This window comes from Ovis aries, chromosome 5 (assembly GCF_016772045.2).
Source record: "Ovis aries strain OAR_USU_Benz2616 breed Rambouillet chromosome 5, ARS-UI_Ramb_v3.0, whole genome shotgun sequence".
NCBI lineage: Eukaryota > Metazoa > Chordata > Mammalia > Artiodactyla > Bovidae > Ovis > Ovis aries.
Window position 1 is genome coordinate 57,110,237 of NC_056058.1, and position 26,056 is coordinate 57,136,292.

Below are 26,056 nucleotides of genomic sequence, written 5' to 3' on the forward strand. Positions count from 1 at the left end.
TGATGCTTTTGAACTGTGGTGTTGGAGAAGACTCTTGAGAGTCCCTTGGACTGCAAGGAGATCCAACCACTCCATTCTAAAGGAGATCAGTCCTCGGTGTTCCTTGGAAGGACTGATCCTAAAGCTGAAACTGCAATACTTGGCCACCTGATGTGAAGAGTTGACTCATTGGAAAAGACTCTGATGCTGGGAAAGATTGGGAGCAGGAGGAGAAGGGGACGACAGAGGATGAGATGGCTGGATGGAATCACTGACTCGATGGACATGCGTTTTGGTGAACTCCAGGAATTGGTGATGGACAGGGAGGCCTGGCGTGCTGTGATTCATGGGGTCACAAAGAGTCGGACATGACTGAGCAACTGAACTGAATATCATATTTGATTTTTGTCAGGATCCAGCTATGGATGAATATTTGTATTCCCACCTTCAATTATGATCATTAAGTAAATCTTTTGACTCTTTATTTTAAATCTGCATCACATGATTTTATAATTGTACATTTTTACAAGTAGCAGGGCAAACTGTTTTGGATTACTCTCAGTTCAGTTCAGTCGCTCAGTCATGACCAAGTCTTTGAGACACTATGGAACTGCAGCACACCAGACTTCCCTGTCCATCACTAACTCCAGGAGCTTGCTCAAATGATGTCCATTGAGTTGGTGGTGCCATCCAACCATTTCAACCTCTGTCATCCCCTTCTCCTCCTGCTTTCAATCTTTCCCAGCATCAAGGTCCTTTCCAATGAGTCAGTTCTTCGCATCAGGTGGCCAAAGTATTGGTGCTTCAGCCTCAGCATCAGTCCTTCCAATGAATATTCAGGGTTGCTTTCCTATAGGATTGACTGGTTGGTTCTCCCTGTTGTCCTAGGGACTATCAAGAGTCTTCTCCACCACCACAGTCAAATAGTCTTATAGAAAGTTTATCTTTATTCTATTTCCTAACAAGAGTTGCAAAAGTATAAGCCTAATAATTTTGGAAGGTGGGGAGGTGGGGCGGGGGGTGGGGGATTGGGGGGATGGCAAGGTGGGGCGGAGGGTGGGGAGGTGGGGCGGAGGGGGGCAGAAGTCAACAGAAATTGAAAGTTTTCCTTTATACTGACTAATTTTCTCAATAACTCTGTTACCTGGAATGATCTTTTTATTAATATTAGTAATTCAGAACTGAAAATTTGTTCTATCCAGAATGTCTGATCAGTTTCTAAAATCCCCTAAGCTTTTTGAATGACCTTAACACATTCCTCCTTCTCTCCACTCCCCCAGTTATTCTTCTGTTTCAAGTATGCATCCTCCAACCCTGGACTCTGTCTGTCAAGTACCTCTCAAAAAGATGTCAATCAGTTTCTCCAGGCATCATACTTTCCTATTTGCTCTCCCCAGATCTTTATTTCAGATATGTCTTTATTTTTAGTTTGAGAATGTTTTTTCTCTTCTTTCTCAGCCTTTTAAAGACAAATGGAGGCTCATAATATTCTTTAGGGGGGCCACATTCATTTAAAAATGTCCAGCTTTACTGAGATATAATTGAATTAAAACATTGGGTAAGGTGTTACCTTGTTGATTTGGTACCTCATAAGTTGGAAAATGCTTGCCACTAAAGCTTTGGTGAACAACTCCATCATGTCACATAATTACATTTGTCTTTTGTGTGGAGAACATTTAGTCTCTTAGAAACTTTTACATATATAATACAGTATTGTTAACTATAATCACTATGAACTAGAACTTATAACTGCAAGATTGTATGCTTTGATTACTTTCTCTCTTTCTCCTCTCAGACACACACACAGTAAATACCATCTAATTCAGTTTCTGTGAATTTGGCTTTTGGGGATTCCACAGATAAGTGATACTATACAGTACTTGTTTTTCTCTGACTTAGCATAATACACTCAAGTTTTGTCCAAATTGTTGTAAATGGCAGGATTTCCTTCTTTTTTTATGAAGACCTAGTAATATTGTCAGTTTTTCCAGGAAGCCTCCTCTTCTAGGTCTGTTGAATTTCCTCCCCTTTGATCATTCCTAGCTTTTATAGACTGTGATGTGCAATACAGCATAAACATATATATTTTATTTTGGTCTCCACCAATTTTATCAGCCTTCCTCTGCACCTCTGTTGTACGCACCCTCAAGAGGATGCTGACGTTAAACATTTTCAGATCCACTAAACAGTCAGTACAATTCTGCGTCCACGATAGAAGACTTTTAAATGCTTTTGATTTACTGCTACATGTAATCACTTTTTTTTTCTTAATTCTGCATTACTTCTTCTTCATAACAGACAGAAGTGTATGAAGGGTAGAAAACCACTCTGAGAGTATATTTTCTTCATTTTCTAGGAACTCTGCAGTGAGTTTCGGAACCAGGTGAGGAACGGAATGCTCATATGCACCAGGGAGAATGACCCTGTCCGTGGCCCGGATGGCAAAATGCATGGAAACAAGTGTGCCATGTGTGCAAGCCTGTTGTGAGTGTCTAAGCTCTTCTCTCCCCTTCATTCTCTTTAAAATTTATCAGCCCGGAGTCTCAGTTTCTCCATCAATGTGTAGAATATAGACCATGACTTGAATGCTAGACAATTTTAAAAGCACATGGAAAAGACATTAAGTAACACTGGATCGCACAATGACAATATTATTCTCTATTCAGCTATCTTTCTTTCTTCTAGCTAAGGCATGGGAAGAGTCTAAATTTAGTGCAAATATGTTTTTAACACCTGACAATCATCATTTGTAACAAAAAGCGACCAGAAGTTTGATGATCTGGGTGAGATTAAGTATTTGGTCCCCGACCCCTGACATTTTATGATTCTGTGAGTATACTCAGATACCAGTTAAGGGAAAACCAGCTGAACAGAAGTCTCTGGAGTCAGTGTGTAAATACTTCTAAAATAGCCTGAGTAAGAAACGGAATAGAATGGACTGCATTTATCTTTTCAGGGGTATTACCATATGCAGGTGAAATGAATACTCTGATAAGTGGCTTACTGTAAGAGTGAAATCCGTAAGAGGCAGGCCCCATGAGGGATGTTTCCTAAAAGTCTTCTTCTTTAGCCACGTCCGGGTCTTCTGGGCCACTGTTTTTCTATGTGGAGCCAGAGCTCTATTGTGTAGGACAATACAGAGGTGGGTTATTACCACCTCTGCTTCACCTCCTCTTTAGATTCTCAATCCTCCAGTGAGCCTCACACTAAAATGTGAAAAATATTTAAATAATGTTTGTGTAAAGAAGTGCAGAGTTATTGCCCCTTAACTTTCACATGTCTTGGTCTAATCTAAGTATATTCACATAGTTCCTTAGAGGAAAGATTAATAGGGACAGTCAATAAAAAGTGCCCGAGATTCAAGAAATCAGGGTTCTCCTCTTATCTGCTTGATTTGCTAGTACTGTATTGGGTGACTATATTAGATGTGATAAATGCTAAGGATTTTTCCAGCTCTGATATGCTATATGTCAGTAGAAAATAACAAGAATGTCAGAATTTTAGGCTCATGATTGACCTCAAAATGTTAGTTGTTGCATCTTCTTGGACTTGAATCATTATTATACTCTAAAACTTGAGTTTCAATTTGAATATTAATTCCATGAAAAAATATTAAAAATTTAAATTCTATATTAAAACATGATTCATTGCCATTATGAGCCCCTCATCTGCTATGGTATCACCCCTTGCTCTCATCATTAATATGGTAATTATTTAAATATAAAAAGCAATTTTAAATTTTTTAAAAAATTAAAAAGAAAATCAAGGCAACTGTGATTTTTTTTTCTGGATCATTGATTGAAGTCACTGAAAAAAAATACCACCCAAGGTTCACATACTGATAAAAAAGCATACTAGGTTTATTTTTTTTAAGGATGATTGTAAACTACTGAATTTATCTGCATTACTGGGCAAATTTGTACTGAAGACTAAATCTGACATTTGGTCTGGAAGATTCTTACTCCTTTTTAAAATACATTACTGAAGATAATGAGAAATTGCATTTAGCTTGTATCTTCTATATTTTATTGCAGCAAACTTGAGGAAGAGAAGAAAAATAATGGCAAGGAAGAAAAGGATAAAGCTGGGTTTGCGAAAGCTAAGAGAGAAGCAGTACAGGTAATTGCTTCATGTCATCAGAGCCACATAAATATTCCATTCTCTCTGGCAAGGCTTCTGCTTCCACTGTCCTCAGTGACTCTGCAAACTGAGGAGTTATATTTGGATCCCCATACTTAAGAAGATTCCTTCTTCTTTACGCAGCTTATCTATCTCATATCTGATCTAGTGCTTGTGCATTTAAGAAGATAACCACCCTTTCCTCCACTGACCACGTGAATTATAGTAATCGCAGGAAAGATGTATCTGAAGGCAAACCAACAGAGGCAGAGTTCAGACTTTTCTCCACATTGTTTTGTATTCGAATGTTTAGTTTCAAACAAAATCCCAGTTAATTCTCTGGAAGATCTTGAGAAAATTACTTAAAAGCATCTTGAAGCCTCAAGTTTACAGTCTATAACCTCTCACATGATGATGACAACAATGATGATGGTCATGGCTATTCATTATGTAGTGGCTACTGTATGGCATGCTGTATAACAATTTTATAATTGATCTTTGTAGTAACCATTCAAGATAAATATTATTATCTGTATTTTTTAAAAAAAGGAACTGGAGGCTTAGATAACAAGTTAGGAAATATATATTTAATGACTATATATGTGTGTGTATATATACATACACACACACACAGTAACTTGCGAGCTAACAACTGAACCACATGTTCTGGCTCTGAAGCCTATGATGCTCTTTAGATGTCGCCCCCAACCTCCAAGTGTGATATTTCTGAAGGCTGTGCTTCCAGTCTTCATCACTCCTTTCCTTTGTCTTTATCTAACATGGAAGATCTCATTTCTGACTGTTTTTTCTGCTCTCATCTTTGGTTCCAGTCTTTGAAGGAAGACTAATTATTTACAAATATAAGGCAGGTTATTTATGCCACCCGGTGGCTTCTCATCTCACTCAGAGTAAGAACTAACGTCCTTCTGGTGACTGACAATGCTGTATGGAATGTGACCTCTGTTCACCTCTCAGACCCAGTTTCCTGCCCTTCTATCCAGCGCCGTACTGGTCACCTGGTTGCTTCATGGACGTGCCAAGCATTGATTCCTGGCTCTCCAGCCTGTGAACTCAACACTGTGGTTAGAGTCCTGGACTCTGGACTCTGTCAGGGTTCAATACTGGCTCCATCTCCCCACCAGTAAGGTCAGACAGATAACACCTATGCATTTTCATCTCATTTATAAAATAATAATATAGTTATCATTACGTATATTATGTTTATGGAGTCCCCAGAAACCTACCCAAGAATAGCAGCACAGCCCTACACACATATTATGTCCTTAGCATTGTGCATACAGTGAACTCTACCTTCCATGTGGCTTTCTTCCAGCTCAGACACGAGTGTTCATTTCCACCAGCTGTCAAAATTCTGACCGTTTCTCATGACTCAGATTAGGTATTTTCTATTTCTTAAAGATTTTCCCCATTTATTCCATAGATGTAATAGCTCTAACATCTATCATTTCTCAATTATACCATTTTAAAATTGTAACATATAGATGCATCTACGTATTTTATCCAAAGAAACAAAAACCTGTGTTCTAGGTTTGTTTGTTTGTTTTTAATGGTTTCTCTGACAAATTACCACAAACTGGGTAGCTTAAAACAGCACAAACATATAATCTTATGATTATTTAGGTTATAATCTGGCATGGATCCCAAGGGGCTAAGTGATAGGGCTGGCTTCCTTCCTGGAATCTCTATGAAAGGTCCCGCTCTTTGCTTTTTCTAGCTTCTGGAGGCTGTTGCTGTTCCTTGACTCCTGGACTTTTTCCATCATCTTCAAAGCTGACAACACTGCATCTCTAATTGTTCTCCCTCTTATTAATTTCAAAGACAGAGTACAACAGCCCTATCATTCACCTTAGTTTAACTTACAAAACAAAGTGCACATATTTTATCATATTTTATGTCTGTCGTCATCCAGGTATGGAGGAATACCAGTATTCCCACCTTCAATTACGATTATTCAGTAATCCTTGACCATTTTATATCGACTTCACATTATTTTATAATTTTACAATTTACAAGTAGCAGAGCAAACTCTGTGTCTACTCTCACATAGTCTTACACAAGGTTTACCTTTATTCCATTTCCTAACAACAGCTGCCAAAGTATAATTCTGATAATTGCTTTTTTTCGGGGGGGGGGGTATAGTTGACACAGCCTAAAAGTTTGCCTCTAAACTGACTCATTTTCTTAGTAATTTTTTGTTACTTGCAACCAACTTTTAGTAATTCAGAACTGGAAGTGTTTTATCCATTATGTCTGAAGAGTTTCTAAATCCTCATGGGTTTTTCGAATGGTCTTAGCACAATCTGCCTTCTCTCCATTGCCATTGTTATTCTTCTGTTTCAAATATGCATCTCCCATCCCTGTACTTTATCAAGAAACTCCTAGAAAGTTGTCAGTTTCTCTAGGTATTGTACCTATATTTTTCTCTCCGCATATCTTTGTTTCAGGTATATATTTCTAAGCTTAGGAATGTCTTTGCTTTTTCAGCCTTTTAAAGACAAAAAAGAAGGGTCATAATATTTATTTGGGGGGCACATTATTTTAATTTAAAAATGTCCAACTTTATTGAGATAAATTGGATTATAACATTGGGTAAATTGAAGTTGTACACTCTGGACACTTATATATTGAAAAATGTTTGTCACCATAGCATTAGCAAAAGTTCCATCATGTCACATAATTGCAACTGTTTTTTGTATGGAGAATATGGAATCTCTTAGGAACTTTTAAGTATATAATACAGTATTCTTAACTATAATCACCATGAACTAGAATGTATTCATCTTATATCTGCAAGTTTGTACTTCTGACCACTTTCTCTCTCGCTCACACACACACACACAAACACACATGTAGCCATCATTACTTTCTATTTCTGTGAATTTTGGCTTTTGGGGATTCTACAGATAAGTGATACCATATAGTATTTGTCTTTCTCTGACTTATTTTACTTAGCATAATACATTCAAGTTTTTTTTTTGACTCTATGATACGACATTTATTGATCTAATATATGATGTTTATTGATATAGTAATAAATTGACAGTTAAGGAGACTATAGAGAGGTCAAGGCCAACAGTTGGACAATACACTGTCACATACTCTTACTGCTATACACTATAATGCCTACTAAATTTTCTAGTATTTCAGCTTCATAACTCATTTAAAAAAATTTTGTTTTTAAATTTTTGGGGCTGTGCTGGGTCTTCATTGCTGCTCGGACTTTTCTCTAATTGTGGTGCACAGGCTTCCTATCGTGGTGGCTTCTCTTGTTGCAAAGCAAAGGCTTTAGGGCACATGGGCTGCAGCAGCTGCAGTATATGGGCTCAGTAGTTATGGCTCCCAAGCTCTAGGGCACAGGCTCCACAGTTGTGACCTACAGGCTTAGTTGCTCTGTGGCATGTGGGATCTTCCCAGACAAGGGATCAAACTCATGTCTCCTGCACTGGTGGGAGATTTAAAAAAAAAAAATTTTTTTTTAACTTATTTATTTTAATTGGAGGCTAATTACTTTACAATATTGTGGTGGTTTTTGTCATACAGTGACATGAATCCACCACGGGTATACATGTGTCCCCCATCCTGAACCACCTCCCTCCCCATCCCATCCCTCTGGGTTGTCCCAGTGCACCGGCTTTGAGTGCCCTGTTTCATGCATCAGACGTGGACTGGTCAGCTATGTCACATGTTTCAAGGCTATTCTCTCAAACCATCCCACCCTCGCCTTCTCCCACAGAGTCCAAAGTCTGTTCTTTATGTCTATTTTACTGTCTCAAATATAGGGTCATCGTTACCATCTTTTTAAATTCCATATATATATGTGTTAATATACTGTACTGGTGTTTTTCTTTCTGACTTCACTGTGTATAATAGGCTCCAGTTTCATCCATCTCATTAGACCTGATTCAAATGTGTTCTTTTCAATAGCTGAGTAATATTCCATGTATGTGTACCACAACTTTCTTATCCATTTGTCTGCTGATGGACATCTAGTTTGCTTCCATGTCCTAGCTATTGCAAACAGTCCTGCAGTGAACACTGGAATACACGTGTCTCTTAAAATTCTAGTTTCCTCGGTGTGTATGCCCAGTAGTGGGATTACTGGGTCATATGGCAGTTCTATTTCATTTTTAAGGAATCTCCACACTGTTCTCCACAGTGGCTGTACTAGTTTGCATTCCTACTAAGTGTAATCCCTCAGTGTAAGAGGGTTCCTTTTTCTCCATATCCTCTCCAGCATTTATTGTTTGTAGACTTTTTGATAGCAGCCATTCTGACCGGCGTGAGATGGTACCTCATTGTGGTTTTGATTTGCATTTCTCTGACAACGAGTGATATTGATCATCTTTTCATGTGTTGGTTAGCCATCTGCATGTCTTCTTTGGAGAAATGTTTGTTTAGTTCTTTGGCCCATTTTTAGATTGGGTCGTTTATTTTTCTGGTATTGAGCTGCATGAGCTGCCTGTATATTTTTTGAGATTAATTCTTTGTCAGTTGCTTCATTTGCTATTATTTTCTCCCATTCTGAATGCTGTCTTTTCACCTCACTTATAGTTTCCTTCATTGTGCAAAAGCTTTTAAGTTTAATTAGGTCCCATTTGTTTATTTTTACTTTTATTTCCATTACTCTGGGAGGTGGGTCACAGAAGATCTTGCTGTGATTTATGTCAGACAGAATACAGTCGTTTTATCCAAATTGTAAATGGCAGGATTTCCTTCTTTCTCACAAAGGCCCAATAATATTCTAAGTTTTTCTAGGAATGCTCCCCTTCTAGGCCTGTTGAGTCTCCTCCCTTTTGACGTTTCCTAGCTTTTATAGAATGTGATGTGCAACACATCATAAACATATATTTTATATTGGTCTCCACCAATTTTATCACCCTTCCTCTGCACCTCTGTTGTAAGCACCCTCAAGAGGATGCTGACGTTAAACATTTTCAGATCCACTATAGAGTCAGCACAATTTTGAGTCCACGATAGAAACTTTTTAAATGCTTTTGATTTACTGCTCCATGTATTCACTTATCTTTTTTCTTCTTACTCTGCATTAGTTATTCTTCAAAACAGACAGAAGTGTATGAAGGGTAGAAAACCACTCTCTGAGAGCATATTTTCTTCATTTTCCAGGAACTCTGCAGTGAGTTTCGGAACCAGGTGAGGAACGGAATGCTCCTATGCACCAGGGAGAATGACCCTGTCCGTGGCCCGGATGGCAAAATGCATGGAAACAAGTGTGCCATGTGTGCAAGCCTGTTGTGAGTGTCTAAGCTCTTCCCTCCCTTTCAATCTCTTCATGATTTATCAGCCCTGTGTCTCAGTTTCTTCATAAATGTGCAGAATATAGACTCTTACTTGGATGCTAGGTAATTTTAAAAGCCTATGGAAAAGACATTAAGTAACACTGAATCACAGTGACCATGTTATTCTCTATTCAGCTCTCTCTCTATCTTCTACATAAGGCATAGGGCGTGTCTTAATTTAGTGCAAATATATTTCTACACCTGACAATCATCATTTGTAACAAAAAGAGACCAGAAGTTTGATGATTGATCTGGGTGAGATTAACTGTTTTTAATGCTTGATAATCATCATTCATAACAAAAAGCAGAAATTGGATGATCTGGATGGGATTATATCTTTGGTTCTTTTCCCACCCCTGACAATTTATGATTCTTGAGTATATTCAGATACTGGTTAAGGGAAAACCAGCTGAACAGAGGTCTCTGGGATCAGTGTGTAAACACTTCTAAAATAGCCTGAACAAATAATGGAATAGAATGGATTGTATTTATCTTTTCAGGGGCATTACCATATGCATTATTATCATATGAAATAAATATTTGTGTAAATGAGTTACTGTAAAGATTGAAAACCTTAAGACTTAGGGCCACATAATAGATGTTTACTGAACTGTGTTCTTTTTAAGCAACATCCGTGTTCCTCTCTTACTGTTTTCCTGAGTGGGGCCAGAGCTCCACTGTGTGGGACAATATAGAAGTGCAATCATTATCACCTCTGATTCTACTCCTCCTTAGATTCTCAATCCTCTAGTGAGCCTTGCACTAAAATAAATGCTGAAAAAAATACTTAAATAATATATCTGTTTAAAGAGGTGCAGAGTTATTGCCCCTTAACTGTCATATGTTTTGGTCTAATATAAGTATATCCACATAGTTCCTTAGAGGAGAGATTGACAGAAGCAGCCAGTAGATTAAACAGTGCCTGAGATTCAAGAAATCAGGGCTCTCCTCTCACATACTTGATTTGCTAGTGCTGTATTAATGACTATAATAGATGTGATATATGCTAAGGATTTTTCCAGTTCTGATAATGGCACATATCAGCAGAAAATAGCTAGAATGCCAGAATCTTAGGCTTATGATTTCCCTCAAAATATCAGCTGTCAAATCTTCTTGGACTTGAATTATTATTATACTCTAAAACTTGAATTCAAACTTGAATTTTAATTCCATTAAGATAATATTTAAATTTTTAATTTTATAGTGAGACATGGTTTATTTTGATTATGGGTCCATCATAGGATTGTATCACTCCTTAGTCTCATCATTATAATTGTAATTATTTAGATAGCAATTTTGAAAAATCAAAGCAATTGTTGCTCTTTTTCAGATCATTGATTGAAGTCACTTGACTGATAGAAAAAGTCCACCCAAGGTTCACATACTGATAAAAAAAAATACTAGTTTTGTATTTTTAAGGGCAATTGCTAACTACTGAAGTTATCTGCATTATTGGGCAAAGTATTAGCACCTCTTGATTGGATAAATTTGTACTGAAGACTGAATCTGATTTTTGGTCTGGAAAACTCATTCCTTCTTAAAATATATTACCAAAGAGAATGGAAAACTGAATTTAGTTTGTATGTTCTTCTCCTCCTTTTTTTTTATTGCAGCAGACTTGAAGAAGAGAAGAAAAATGTTGGCAAGGAAGAAAAGGAAAAAGCCGAGACTGAGAAAGTCAAGAGAGAAGCAGCACAGGTAACTTTTTCAGGTCCTTGGAGCCACATGAACACCCCATTCTCTCTGGGCAAGAAAGAGAGAGACCCCAAGTACTAGTTTTTTTAATAGTTTCTCTGACAAATTACCAGAAACTTACTGGCTTAAAACATTACAAACTTATGACTTTATGATTCTTTAGGTTATAACTCTGACATGGACCCAAGGGGCTAAATCATAGGGTTGGCAGAGCTGTGTTCCTTTCTGGAATCTCTACAGGAGGGCCTCTCTGCTTTTTCTAGCTTCTAGAGGCCTTCCATGCGCTTTGGGTCTTGGGCTCTTTCCATCACCCTTAATCACTGCATCTCTAGTTGTTCTGTAGGTACAGCTCCCTCTCACTGTGCAGTCTTAACTTGTCCAGTTTTAAGGTTTGACCCTTGTGATTTCACTGGGCACACTAAGATAGTCCATGATAATGTGCCCATCTCTAGGTCCTTAACTTATTCACAACTGCAAAGTCGCCTTTGCTCTGTAACATGTTCACAAGTCCTGGATATCAAGATTTGGACAGATTTCGGGTCAGGAGCTAATATTCTGCCAACCACAAACTGCTTTATGAATGGGACAATAAATTACTGTTTTTAATCTCTCACAGTGCCCAGCCCAGAATAATATTTGAATTAAGTTGAAGGTTTTCTAATGAGATAAGTGACAGTAATCTTATATTCCAAATAACATGTGACCTCAGCATCTGAAAAGTGTCTTGTCTAGTATCGACCTTCTGCATCATCATCTTGATGCATCCATTATGTTTGGGGCATTATATCCTAGTCTTCAAAGGGGTACATGGAGGAAGCATTCAGTATTTCATTACCTGATGCTTAACTCCTCCCTCATTTGGCAGGAGCTGTGCAGTGAATATCGTAACTACCTGAGGAATGGACAACTTCCGTGCACCAGAGAGAACGACCCCATTGAGGGCCCCGACGGGAAAATCCACGGCAACACTTGCTCCATGTGTGAGGCCTTCTTGTGAGTAGAGCTGCGGCCACTGTTCCTCCTAAGCGCTGGAGAGGCTAGGCCTGCGGTGGGCGAGAGAGAGCATGCTGAAGGCTTCCTCTCTGAGGCAGACAGTGAAGGTGACCTTTTCACTGAGTTTGGGGATTTATTATTACAAAGCTGTCTACTTAGTGCATTTCTTTAGAGTGTTCTCAGTGTTCTGAAAGGTACTTGAATTGCTATTAAGGGGGGACCATGTACTAAGGGGAAATTCCCCCTTGGCATACAAGGATTGGTCATTTTTGTTCTGCATACATACTGTCATGAATAATCCAAAGATGTAATCACTGGGTGCTGACAAATTGAAAGTACCCTATCGTCTCATCAATTTTTTAAGTATCCTCATTGCTTCCTGGGAAGAAGGACCACATCTTTGTTTTCCAAAGGAAATATAGTGAAAATTTATTTACTGGTTAGGCACAATACCTGTGCCTTTAGGTAACACTAAAAATAAGAGGTGTAGAAGTAATGGAATATATCTATCTAGAGAGATCCCCTTTAGGATAATAGGTATGATACTGGGAATGGATTGATCCCCCTGCCTTTCTCTTACAGCCAGCAAGAAGCAAAAGAAAAAGCAGCAGCTAAATCCAGAAAAGCTAAGAGAGAAGCTGAAAAGGTAGTTATCCTGGAAGCTTCATACCACAATGAAGCTTTGTAATTTCTCTTTAAAAATAACTCATGGGATCACTGAAGGCCTATGTGCGAGAACTCAAGGTTCAGTTAGTCCAGGCCTTGATAAAATTTTCTTAAAGAGTCAGACAGTAGATATTTTAGGTTGTGACTATTTGGTCTCTGTCGTGACTACTCAACTCTACTACTATAGCTCTAAGGCAGCCATGGATAATATGCTAACAAATGGGCATTTATTTTGCATAAATAAAAATTTCCAGTAACTTTTTTATTTATACAAAAAGGTGGTGGGCCAGGTTTTGCTCACAGGCCATAGTCTGCAAACTTCTAATTTACTCCATTGCCCTATTTTTAAATGAAGATTTAAAATCCAGAGAGAGGAAGAGCTTGCGTACAAAGGTAGTGAGAGTATTGGTATCAGAATCTTTATGTTTTTCCAAATTTGTCACACTTGAAAAATGGGAACAACAGAATTCAAACTTGGACTTCATAACACCAAATCTAGCAGTAGCTCCATACAACATGGAGCTTTGGATGAACGCATTTGGTCAAACCAGGAGGGCCCCTTGCTTTCATTATGTCTGGGGCCAGCATTTGAGCAAAAATTAGAGCAACATTCCCAAATAATATTTTCTTGGTTCCAAAAGGACTGACTCCAGGTAGATATCTCCAGGTTTGTGGCCATTTTCTTGCCCCCATCAAAAACTATTCATGTTAAAAGTAATCTCTAATGAAATATCACTTGGAATTCTGAATGATTTGGTTTGTTTTACAACTGTATTTCCCACAATTGAGAATCTGAATTTTTAAAATATTAGCTCATATGCTTTCCTTTTTTCAACATCAATAGGAGACTAGTCTTCAGCATCAGGTGATTTCTGATTTCACATTAGCTACTACCAATAAGCCATCCTCTCATATTTCTTTTGCTAAATATGACCAGTCAGGGAATCTGGCAGTGAACCTTGCAGCAGAGCTGGGAAAAGTCACTCTTGTATTCACTGAGTTTCGACTGGAAAAAAGTTACAGAAAAAAAACCAAAGTCAATCTTACTTGCCATTGGTAGCTAATTATATGATCTTGATTATTTGCTTATTCTATCTCAATTCCTCATAAATTTACTGAGTACTTCTGAGATGTCAGTCATTGTAGATATGTGTCAAAATATATTATCTCACATTATTGTCATAACAATTCAGCACATGTACTGAATACTTAATACTGGCCATTATTATTTTAACTGTGTGGAATTAATATTATTTTCATTTTTTAGAAGAGGCAGTTGAGGCACAGAGAGGGCAAGACCCCTCACCCAAGGTTGCAGGGCAACAGATTGGAATTCTAACAATATTAAATAGCCATCAACACATTGGGTTTGTCTGGACACACATGGAATATTATGTTAAATGCTTTAGGAAAGGGAAAGAAATCAGAGTGAGAAATGGTGAAAATGACTGAGAAAGACTGGTACAAAATGACTGAAGTACCTGGGGGTGCTTTGCTATGGGAGGACAAGAGGACTTTCTCCAGATATTTGAAGGAGTCCGTGTGGAAGAAGAAAAATATCCTCGGTTTTTCTGAGGGAAGTAAGATATATTGACTTTGCTTACTGGTTTGAAGGAACATACTCATCCTATTTGTAATGACATCTTAGGAAAATAAAACCCTATGAATAAGTATCCTATAGAAGTGATTAGAGTTCCTTTCCAAGATCCTCCTAAGTAGCACATGGCTAATGTGTGGGAATGATCTAATAGAAATTCTGGAATGAATTATCTGGCGGGTGATCTCCTTATCACTGCAGGCGTTCCAGTGCAAATTACACAACTTATTGGCAGGCACGACATAAAGGGGATTATCAGGTGAACTTCAAAGTTCTACCTCAACCTTAATTCTTTAAAATTCTATGCTGTATACAGTGTTCTTATTGCCTTACAATATAATAGACAATAAAGTCTTGATTAAGAACTGTGTCCAGTCCTCTGAGAACCCAGTTTATAAAGAGATTCTTGCTTATGTGTGACTGCCAGGTTCAGTCTGGACTTGGAAGGTAAATCTCAAGGAAAAAGAAATAGGAACCTCTTTTCAAGTCCTGTGGTCTTAGTAGGAATTGAACAAACCAACTGCCAGAAAGAAACATTCATAGGTCATTTTCCTTTTCCTTTTTTTTGTCCCCAGGAAGCACTTAGTAGGGACCCAGCAGAGTTATTTTCAAGAAAACACCCAAGCTCTTGCCTTTTCTCCTCCTTTTAGGATGCATGCAGTGAATTTCGGAGTCTTCTTCAAAATGGAAATCTTTTCTGCACTCGAGAAAATGACCCCGTGCGTGGCCCAGACGGCAAGACCCATGGCAACAAGTGTGCCATGTGCAAAGCACTCTTGTGAGTGTGCAGATGAAATCCATGCTGTGGGTGGCAGAGCTGGGAGGATAGTATAGAGTGTTGGTCCTTTCCTTACATGTATTGTAAAAGCAACAAATGATCATGTGTAAATCATTTGAGGGTGCCTCTTTCTTTACAGAGGCTCAGATTCACAATTCTAGAAACAGACACTAGGCGACCAAGTTATTCCACTACATTCTCCATTAGCTCTGGGGCACCGCCTCACAGTGGATCACACCATTTTCTTGATAAAATTCTAAGTTCTGTGCTGTTAGGTGGATCCCTTCTCTGGATTATTTTGTAATCCCCATCAGAAAGAACACACAGATTTTACTACCAATCTAACTCCTCTACCTACATTTTTTTAAAAAATCACATGTTTAGGAAATTAAAGATAGCTCTTTACACAAGGCTTGGAAGTACATCTGAAATATTTGTCATTTAACAGTCATTTGCTGAACATCTAGAATGTTTAAGTGTATAATGGTTATATAAAGATGAATGAAATAGTATTACCAGAAATGATAGAGTTCAGTAAGGATTAGACATGGGAATAAATTAATATAATACAAAGGAGTAATTGCTGAATGAAAAATGATGTATACAATGTGTTATGGTAGTTCAGGAAAGGGAGAGTTAATAGAAAGCTTTATGGAGGGATAAAATTGGACCTGGTAATTCGGATAATATGTGAACAGTACAGGAAGGAATGAGGATAAAACAGGGAACTGCACAGGTAAAATCTAAAATTAAGGAAGATGTAGTGGGTACATAAAAGAGCAAGTCATTTTAGTTAGAACTTACCCACGTCACCAGCTTTGAATCCCAGATCATAGATTTTGAAGCCAATTCTATATATAGTGGCAAGCTGCTAAAATTTTTCAGCTAGGAGAATAAGTGGCATAAATGTGGTTCCTTTTTGGAAGATTCATATGTTAGCAGTAAAAAGAAAAGCAAGGTACCAAAATTCAGAATACTGTTGGTGGTAGTAGGGAATGACAGTAATCCAGCAAAAGGTAACTAGAACACAGAGCTAGAATAGGTGAGTACATCAACACGGGAGACACGGGAAAGTGAAACCAATGTAAGCAGCTAGGTGAGCAAAAGAAGAGGGAGCAGTTAGGGATGGCTCCAGTGTTTTGTTCTTTCTGAAGGAGAATTCAGGAGGAAGAACACAGTTGGTAGAGGAGATAATTATGTAAATAATTAAACACCTCTTTAATATGAGTTGTTTTAGAGAAACTGCTCTGGAGATTCATATGAGCATTTACAAAATGCTAATTCATTGCTCACCAAGTCTTGCTTGGGGTTCCGTAAATGCTGGTTTTCTTCTACTGCAATAAGAGTCTTCCAGGCAAAAGGATGCAACATAATGCATTTTTCTATTTTCAAATAAGAGGGCCTGCAATGTAACAGATGTTCAATAAATGCTGGTGAATTCTATAAAAATCTAATTTGGTCACAGGATGAGAAACTCATAGAAATGCATTCCACCTCTCTGTAATCTATTACTCCCTACCTCCCACTTTCTAATTTTCAGCCAGAAAGAAGATGAAGAAAGAAAGAGAAAAGAAGAGGAAGATCAGCGGAATGCTGTGGGCCATGGTTCCAGTGGTGGTGGAAGAGGGAAAGCTAAGGTGAGGGCTGCCTCTAATTCCATAACCAGAGTGGGCTCAGCTCAGTGCACTGGGGTCATGGCAGAGCCTGTAGTCAAAGGCTATAAGTGTACACAGTGCTGAGCTGGAGAGCATCCTTGGAAGATAGGGGATTTCCCCCTTATGACTGCAGAGTAATATCCAAGCAATTTTTAGTTTCTCTAGGGCTCACTCTGACTTCTCTGAACCTGAAAATAATTAACATGATGACCTGATCCCAGTCTCCTGACTCCTCTTTCTGTCGTCTAGTTTGAAGCCAATACATGATCCTAGGAGAGGAAGTGGCATAAATGTAATGATGTTTCACATCACGTGCTCTTCAGGTCCTTTCATTATGCACTCTCTCTGACTGGAGCCACTTTTGGGAGGTATATTTGCTATTGTTCCAAGACAGGATAATATGGTGAAAGAACATAGGTTTTTGAGTCAGATGGTTTAGGGTATGAGCCTCCCTTTGTCACCTGGATTTGCAAAGCATTGAATAAATCACTTCATCTCACTCAACTCTATAGTTTCTCTTACTTAGCAGTACTCCTATAGGGATACAGTAACTTAGGCGAGTGTTGACACATTTCCTGAGATGTTTTAGATGTCACTATGACAATGTTGCATACAAGCCCACTCCTCAGGCATGTGAACACAATTGCTAAGATCACAGACACCTTGTCTTTGGTTGTATGACCTGGTCACAGCCATCTTATCTCTAGTCATATGACCTGGGGATGTCAAGACTCTCTCTTTGCCTCCAGATCTGACAGGCCCAGTGTTTGCCTTTGAAAAATTTTGGCTTTTCTGTTTGTGCATATCTTCTCCTGTAGGAGGTTGAGTTCTTACTTTCAGGTATAGACTTGTTAAGACTCTTTGCCTATCTTGTCTATAATTTACTCAAGCCTGTCTTTGGCATTTTGCATGACTTTATGCTTTCTCCTAGCACTTCTTTCTCTCTTCTATCTATATTAGAGGTCAGCATTTTTTTTTCTTTTCTGTAAAAGGCCAGATAGCAAATATTTTAGGTATTGCAAGTTACACACTTTCTGTTACAACTATTCAACTCTGCCACATCTACGAGAAATCAGCCATAAATAATACTTAAATGAATGAGTGAAGGTGTGCCTCAAGTTTTATATATAAAACTTCCTATATAAGAACAGACAGCAGGACAGATTAGTGTTGTAGGCTATAGTCTGCTGACCCTTGATCTATGCGATTAGATCCCAGCCAGCTTTATAATTTCCTTGTGTAAAACCTTAAAAGCAACATTACCCATGACAGCTGACCTCTTAGAATATGGATGATTCTAGCCCCTCTTCTGTTGACAGCAATCCTAGGTGTTACATGCTGTATAAGAGGAGATAGATAAGAACTTCGGACTCAGATTATTTAACAAACTTAATAAACATACAACAGACCAAGTCATCCAGGGGGCCTGCTCTCTTTTCCCTTCTCAGGACCAATGTGCTGAGTATCGGGAAAAAATGAAAGATGGAAAACTCAGCTGCACTCGCGAGAGTGACCCTGTCCGTGACGCAGATGGAAAATCATACAACAACAAGTGTGCCATGTGTAAAGAGATACTGTAAGTGCTTTGCTCAACCTGCTTGTCTAAAAGACAGCCACATATTCCTCCTGAATTAATGGCTGTTTCTCATTTGCCTGTAGCTTCTTTCATGAGAACTACCCTCTCTGTTAATTCTCAAATATTATCTCCTTCTCTTGCATCCCCTAAGGAACAATGAGCCCAAGCAAGGGCCGCTAACCAGTGGCTGATTCCTACTCTATTTTGTATCATAATTCTGTGAACTCTAGCCACTGGAGATTTTCTATCAGATCTGTGACTGTAAACTGAATTCCACCAGACTGAATCATTACAAGTAGTCTCTTTTCCCTAGTATTTTGTTAAGGTTCCATGACTTAATGTTTGTTTGAATCTTCAGGTTACGTTGACTACCACTTCCCTAATTTTATTTTATTTTCAATTGAAGGATAATTGCTTTACAGTATTGTGTTGGTTTCTACCAAACATATCAATCAGCCATAGGTTTACGCATGTCCCCTTCCACCTGAACATTCCTCCCACCTCCCTCCCCATCCCATCCCTCTAGGTTGTTTGAAAGAAATGAAACTCAAACTGAGCCCCGGTTTGAGTTCTCTGAGTCATATAACAACCTATTTCTTATACATGAAAAGGGAGCTCCCTAAAATACACACACACAGATATTCATGTTATATATATTCATACACATTTCTTTCAAGCATAAAGCCAAATGAAACTCTGAAAGATATATACACATACCAGAGTTCTGTACTGTTTGGATCTTGGATCAGAATCACCTGGGTTATTAAAAGTCAGATTACTGAATCTCAATGTAGATCCTCTCAGTAAAACTGTTGGGATTGACAGTGAAACTGATTTTTAAAATCTCACAGGTCATTCTTAATGTACATGAAAACTTAGGAACCACTAGCATAAATATTTTATCAGAAAGGTAAAAGATTAAAGAAAACCCCCCAAAACCATAATCCTAAGGTACTTCCTATATCACTTGTCTTCTATCTTAGGATCCAATGATAACCTAGATAAATTGAAATATTAGTGCTAGTCACTCAGTCATGTCCAATTCTTTGTGACCCCATGGATTATAGCCTACCAGGCTCTTCTGATCATGGAATTCTTCAGGCAAGAATACTGGAGAGGACTGCCATTTCCTTCTCTAGGAGACCTTGCCAACCCAGGGATCAAACTTGGGTCTCCTGCATTGCAGGCAGATTCTTTACCATCTGAGCCACCAGGGAAGCTTAGGAACAAGGCATAAGAATGGTGAATTGGTAAGGAATTAAAACTACAACTGATGAAAAAAAGGTGAAAGAACTGAGGAAGCTGGACTTGGAGATCTGAAGCTTGCTTTTAAATATCTGAAGGATTAATATCAGGAAGAGAAAATGGATTTAGCAGTCTTGTTCCATGCTTTCCTGAGGATGTCAAGTAAGGATGAAAGCTACAGGGAGATTAATTTGGACATATATAAAGGAGACTTTGAGATTAACTGAATATCTCGCTAGAATATCTGTCTTGTAATGGGGAGCTTCTTAATACCCAAGGTGACTGTCCATCTCTGAGAGGTGGAGAGAGATTCTCTATGAAGAAGGTGAATTAGAATATAGAAACTCTTAGGCCTCTTCCAAACCTGGATATGTGTTAACAACACGACTACTGAAATCTTTTCTTTTTTAGGCAAAGAGAAGCAGAGGAAAAAAACAAGCAATCTGTCTACAGATCAAATGGGACTGATTCAGCATCAGGAAAGGTAAATCATTAACCAGGTTTTGGCAAGAATGGTCTTTCTGTAAGTCATTACTTGACTATCAAAAATGTGGAAAGAGCACTCCAGTGTTGGCAGTCAAGATCTTATGCTTAGAAGCTCAGAAGTCATCATGAATGTGAATATCACTGATAACTTGTTCAGTGTGGAAATTTAACACCAAATGGAAATCTTCCAGCCTAACACTTTATAAAACACTTTTATAAAGAGTAGTTTATTTAATTATCTCAATAGCCTGGTCAACTAAGATTTTCCCTATCTCATTTTATAGATGGGGAAAATGAGGTTTGGCTGCTATAACAAATTATTACCAACAATAGCTTAAAATAACCCTGATTCAGCATCATACATTTCTGGAGTTCAGAAGTCCTAAACAGGTCTTACTGTTGGGGAAGATCTTTTTTTTTTTTTTTTTTTTTTTTAACTTCTAGAAGTGCCTGCATACCTTGGTTTGTGGTCATCTTTAAAATCAGCAGGGGCCAGTAGATTCTTTTTTTTTTTTTTTTTTTTCAATGTTGTATCATTCTGACTCTGGTTTTCCTGCCTTCCTGTTTCACTCATAAGAATTTTTTTGATTACACTGGGCCCACCCAGATAATCCAGCATAATCTTCCCATTCTAAAGTAACTTGGTTATAAAGCCACCTAACCTTGCTGTGTGGGAACTCTACACTGGACCGCAGTGGCGTCCAAGTGATCATTTCTGGAGTATGCAGCCTTACATGGCAAGCAGGAATTAAAGTTGAAGATGGAATTCATCTTCAGAAATTACCACTTGGACACCTCTGTGGTCCAGTAAAGAGCCTCCCACAGCAAGATTAGGTGGCTGCCCAACTCCTGAGTCAAAATCTTCAAAATTTTCAAGCTCAGTCAAATACTATGTGAAAATAGCCATCTCCAATATAATTTTTCCTTCTTTTCAGGATGTATGTGATGAGTTTAGAAGTCAAATGAAAAATGGAAAGCTTATTTGTACCAGAGAAAGTGACCCTGTGCGAGGTCCAAATGGAAAGACACATGGTAACCAGTGTGCTATGTGCAAGGAAAAGCTGTGAGTATTTTTCAAAAATGAGCTTTTAATTGTTGAGTCTTAAAGTAAATAATCACTCATCCGTTCAAGACAATTTTTTTTTAAAGCATACCTGAGGTGTTTCTTCATTTTGGTTGAAACATTTCTTCTCATTTTTCTCTTTAAGGGAAAGGGAAGCAGCTGAAAAGAAAAAGGAAGAGGAGGAATACATGAGAAACACAACCGGAAAGGACAATGAAAAACAGGTAATATACGTTAGACATATCTTGTGCTCAGTTGCTGTCACATCTGACTCTTTGCAACCTCATGGACTGCAGCCCTCCAGGCTCCTCTTGTCTATGGGATTTCCCAGGCAAAAATAGTGGAGTGGGTTGCCATTTTCTTCTTCAGGTGATCCTCTTGACTCAGGAGTCAAACCCACATCTCTTGCATCCCCTGTATTGGCAAGCGGATTCTTTACTATTAGTGCCACCTGAGCATGCTTCTCGGAGAAGGCAATGGCACCCCACTCCAGTACGCTTGCCTGGAAAATCCCATGGATGGAGGATGCAGTCCATGGGGTCGTGAAGAGTCGGACATGACTGAGCAACTTCCCTTTCACTTTTCACTTTCATGCATTGGAGAAGGAAATGGCAACCCACTCCAGTGTTCTTGCCTGGAGAATCCCAGAGACAGGGGAGCCTGGTGGGCTTCCCTCTATGGGGCCGCACAGAGTCGGACATGACTGAAGCGACTTAGCAGCAGCAGCAGCAGAGCATGCTTATACTTAAATTTGGATGAGTGGTTGCAAGCTTGGTTTATTCAACAAATAAACAGAATGCATATTATAGAATGCATACTCTGTCCCAGTTGTTGTGAACATGATGATAAACAAGAAAGACATGACCAGATATTCAAAGAAATAGCATGGAATTTAATTGTCCTAAGAGCAACTCTGCTGCAGTTAACACACATTATAGGAACAATGGCAATTGTCAAATTATTGTTATTATCAACTTGATCTCCCCTCTAAAGTTTAAAAACAATTATGCAAATAGATGCCAAATTTACACACAAGGAGATCTAAAGCTTGGAGCTCCAGCTGGTAAATTCTTGACTTGGCACTCTAGTGCCATCTTGTGTTCAATTTGCGGTTTTAAAAATAAGGTTCAATGCTTTACAACACCAGCACATAGACGATGACACAGTGCAGCCTCTTCTAATCCATCTATGGACTGAGAAAAGAAAAACCGTGAAATTTCCCCAGGAAAGTTTTCCCATTAAGGAGGCAACTTTTCATTAGTTTTATACTGACTAAGCAAAATTAAACATTAGTAGTGGTCATTTTTGAAAAATATATTGGGAATATCTATTACCCATATGTTGGTAGATCAATGGCTTTGAGAAAATACTTTATTGTACAACTTCAAATGATCTCTACTGGACATCTATTCTAGATTGGTAAATTTCTTTCAAGTTTAAAAATATCTATTTCAAGAATTTCAAACAAGGAAAAAACCTTTATGTACGTATAGAAAATACCTAGATATTGTTTGTGCCTGTGGCTAAAAGAAAGCTACAGTCTTATCTACAAATGTAAACTAAAATAAACTTTACAAAGTACATGCACCATCATATTTAAATCTGCCCACAATCAATGCAGTAGGTGGTGGTGTTCCAATTTTACAGTTGAGGAAAAAATTCAGAGACGTTAACTACCCACAGATAACAAATAGAAGAGCTAGAGATTTGCACCCAAAGAGCAAAGGCTGCAATATACTCACATGGGTGCTACCATAAACACAGATGTATGTGGCATTTTAGGTACTTGTAAGAGGAAAAAACAAATTCTAGCAAATTTAAAAATGATGGCTATGAGACATTTCATATGTTGATCAGGTATTCAATTCCAGCGAATAGTTAAAATGCTATTAAACAGAGAAAAGTAGGTCTGGAGTTGTTCATGGTACCACAATTTAAAGAAAGGTAACTCCAATCTAGGTTATTGATAGTATTTTTAAAGATAATTTTCCCATATACTGTAACTCTTTGGGCTTAAAAAAAAATGTTTAAGACAAACGTCTATGGATGTTAAAAAATTTCAACAGGGGTCAAATCCTGTGGGCACAGTTCCACTGCCTTCTTTTTAAGGTTCTTATTTTTCAAGGGGTAAAGACGGCAGCTAGCTCCATGTCTTAGAGATGTACCAGGAGTCTTATCTTCTGCCATGTGAAGGCAAAGAAGGCAAGGAATCTATAGCCTGGTTATTAATAGGTTTCTGACCTCTGTTCCAACACTGATTTTAATCACTTAATATCTGTGAACTTTTTTTCTCCCATCTGTAAAATGGGGATAATGTGTGCTTATCTTACAGATTTTTAAATGACAACCAAAAGAAATCCATTACCGCGCACAACAAAATGCTAAAAATATAATACAGATTTGATGAAACAATTAAAAAAAAATTGTTCTTGAGGAACAAAGCTAAAACTTTAGATGTTTATATGCGGCCTTTCCAAAGGATGTCTTTCAATTCATTCTAGGGCTTTTTAATGTGTGAAGTAATGAGTTGAGGTGCAGTGCAACAGGTTTGGGGTTCAACCCAATGAAACTATATAAAAATGGCCCAGGCTGCCTTAGGTGGTAGTGAAATTCCACTGGGGCTGACAAGTACTTGAAAGGGATGCTGTGGAGAGGATTCAGACTTCTTAAGCAGATACTGAACATAGTGCCCATAAAATGGGTCCCCAGCCTCCAGGATCTAATGCCTGATGATCTGAGGTGGAGCTAATGTAATAATAACAGAAATAAAGTGCACAATAGATGTAATGTGCTTGAATCATCCCCAAACCATCCCCCGAGCCCCCGTCCATGGAAAAACTGTCTTCCACAAACTGGCCCCTGGTGCCAAAGAAGTTGGGAACTGCTGCTTTAAAATATATTTATCTCTAAAATTTTATTTTCTCTAGATTTTTATTTTCCTCCTCAAGAGTTATGAATTTACATATAACCAACCAATCATATTTTCTGTTTTAAAGATCAGATGATTGTAGAAACCTCTTTTTTGTTGTTGTTCTTATTGGCAGGATCAGTGTCATGAGTTCCGGAACATGGTGAGAGACGGAAAGCTTATTTGCACCAAAGAAAACAACCCTGTTCGAGGCCCAAATGGCAAGACGTATGCCAACAAGTGTGCTATGTGTCAGAGCATCTTGTGAGTAGAGAGGTTTATGAGTTTGATATGCTGTGTCTGCTTCCCAGAAATCAGTTCCTTTTGATTTAAAACTTATGGTGTTTGGCATCACACATTAAAATATATATACTAATAGCTCCTCAGTTTAGAAGAGGGTAGTAAGTTTCCAAAGTAGATTCCATAAGAAATTTCTATTTTGAATATTATGAGAAGCATAATCATAGCAGGAGCAGCTGGGATAGGAGAACACCCTGTTGTAGCATGCCAACATCACTGACGTTCAAAGAGGAGGTGTCTCAGATAAGTGACATGGGACAGGCCCATTTACTCTGCAGAGCCTCAGTTCCTCCTGTATATAAAGAGAATAATAACTGCACAGTAGAGTTTTGGTAGGGATTCAAGGAGATAATATTTTTAAAATGTTTATAAACTTTAAAGCATAATAGCAATGTAAAGAACAATCAATACAGGAGAGTTTTATTGTAATTCAATAATAAAATAAAAAGGAGAAATGAAGCAACTCTCTACCTGACAGTCATAAATAATCCTATTAGGAAAAAATGTAATGACCCTTCAGATGTATATCACTCTAGATGATAGTATAGAAACTGGGTTTATGAAAGTTGACAGCACTGTCACAAATACATTACGAAAACCCTAATGATCAGAACGTATTTGTTTAAAAAGTATCTTATGTATTTTTTAGATACTAGAAAACAGTGTTATATATTCTAATGTTTAGAATTGGAGACATATTCAATAATGACTCTGGGAAAACTACTCTGTCCCTTTCGTAAAATTTTTCAGTGAGCGAGAAGCCAAAGAAAGAAAAAAGAATGAAGAAGAACGATCAAGAGCCAAGCCCTCAAATGATGCAAAGGTTATTTTTTAAGATATGAAGATAACTATTTTACTTTTCATCCTCAGATTCTTGTCTTCCCCTTCACTTTTTGGATAATAAAGTTGCTAATCTTCTGCTTCAAAGAAAATTGATTTTGCCAATATTGTCATGTTGGGTTATAATAAGATTTATCTCCTGGCTTTGAAGTTTAATGTTTTTTCTCAATTTTATAGAGAATTCTCCTGCAGTGTGTATCGATTATTGCTCTGGTCTCTCCTCTTTGGGAGAATTGTGGACTGAAAAATAGTGGGTAAAATTCTTTACCACCTCAACTGCATGCTTATGTCTGCCACTTTAAATGTGAAATGAGGCTTCATGTTGCTTGTTGACACTGATTTTAACAATTTATGTGAAATAAACTAGTCTCAGTCTCTCTTTTAGCGTCTCTCCTTGATGCCTTTCCCATTTTCTCCAGAGGGTCTTCTGAGCATCAGTGAATCAATAGTGCACGTGCATGGTGCTGCCTTTTCTATTTGCTTTTCAAGATCACAAAGAAGACATCTGCAATCAGTCTTTTACCAGTGATGATAATGACATTCATAGAGTTAGACAACTGTGGGATTGTCCTCTGGTCAAGAGTGTCTCTCCCGTGAAAAGTAGAGGAAAGGAAAGACTGATGGAAAAGGCGAGCAAGATGAGGAGGTCTTTCAAGTATTGTTTTATGTTTCCCTGTATTTCCAGGACCAGTGCAGAGAGGTTCGGAATGAAGCGGAGGATGGGAAGTTTAGAGAGTCTGGGCGTTCCTTGGCCTCCATTGCCAGGATAAGTGCAGTGAGTCTGAGACCAGAGCCAAGAGAGGAATTCCTAAAACCAAGTTTAAGGAAGTAACCAAGT

The 26,056-nt window shown here is 38.1% G+C and overlaps 1 protein-coding gene across 3 annotated transcripts in view; it reads left to right on the plus strand.

Annotated features, from left to right (window-relative positions):
* Positions 1-26,056, plus strand: part of SPINK5 (serine peptidase inhibitor Kazal type 5) — an 87,747-nt gene that overhangs the window by 42,992 nt on the left and 18,699 nt on the right. Inside the window, exons 17-31 of one of the 3 annotated variants that reach the window (XM_012178719.5) lie at positions 2,336-2,463; positions 4,014-4,098; positions 9,244-9,371; positions 11,030-11,114; positions 11,977-12,104; positions 12,687-12,750; positions 15,018-15,145; positions 16,686-16,782; positions 18,249-18,376; positions 20,033-20,105; positions 21,043-21,170; positions 21,316-21,394; positions 24,215-24,342; positions 25,129-25,201; positions 25,904-25,993. In XM_012178719.5, coding sequence (XP_012034109.2) covers positions 2,336-2,463; positions 4,014-4,098; positions 9,244-9,371; positions 11,030-11,114; positions 11,977-12,104; positions 12,687-12,750; positions 15,018-15,145; positions 16,686-16,782; positions 18,249-18,376; positions 20,033-20,105; positions 21,043-21,170; positions 21,316-21,394; positions 24,215-24,342; positions 25,129-25,201; positions 25,904-25,993 — 1,542 coding nt within the window. The remainder of the gene's footprint in view (positions 1-2,335; positions 2,464-4,013; positions 4,099-9,243; positions 9,372-11,029; positions 11,115-11,976; positions 12,105-12,686; positions 12,751-15,017; positions 15,146-16,685; positions 16,783-18,248; positions 18,377-20,032; positions 20,106-21,042; positions 21,171-21,315; positions 21,395-24,214; positions 24,343-25,128; positions 25,202-25,903; positions 25,994-26,056) is intronic. The other 2 variants (XM_012178721.5, XM_012178722.5) reach the window with 2 other exon arrangements.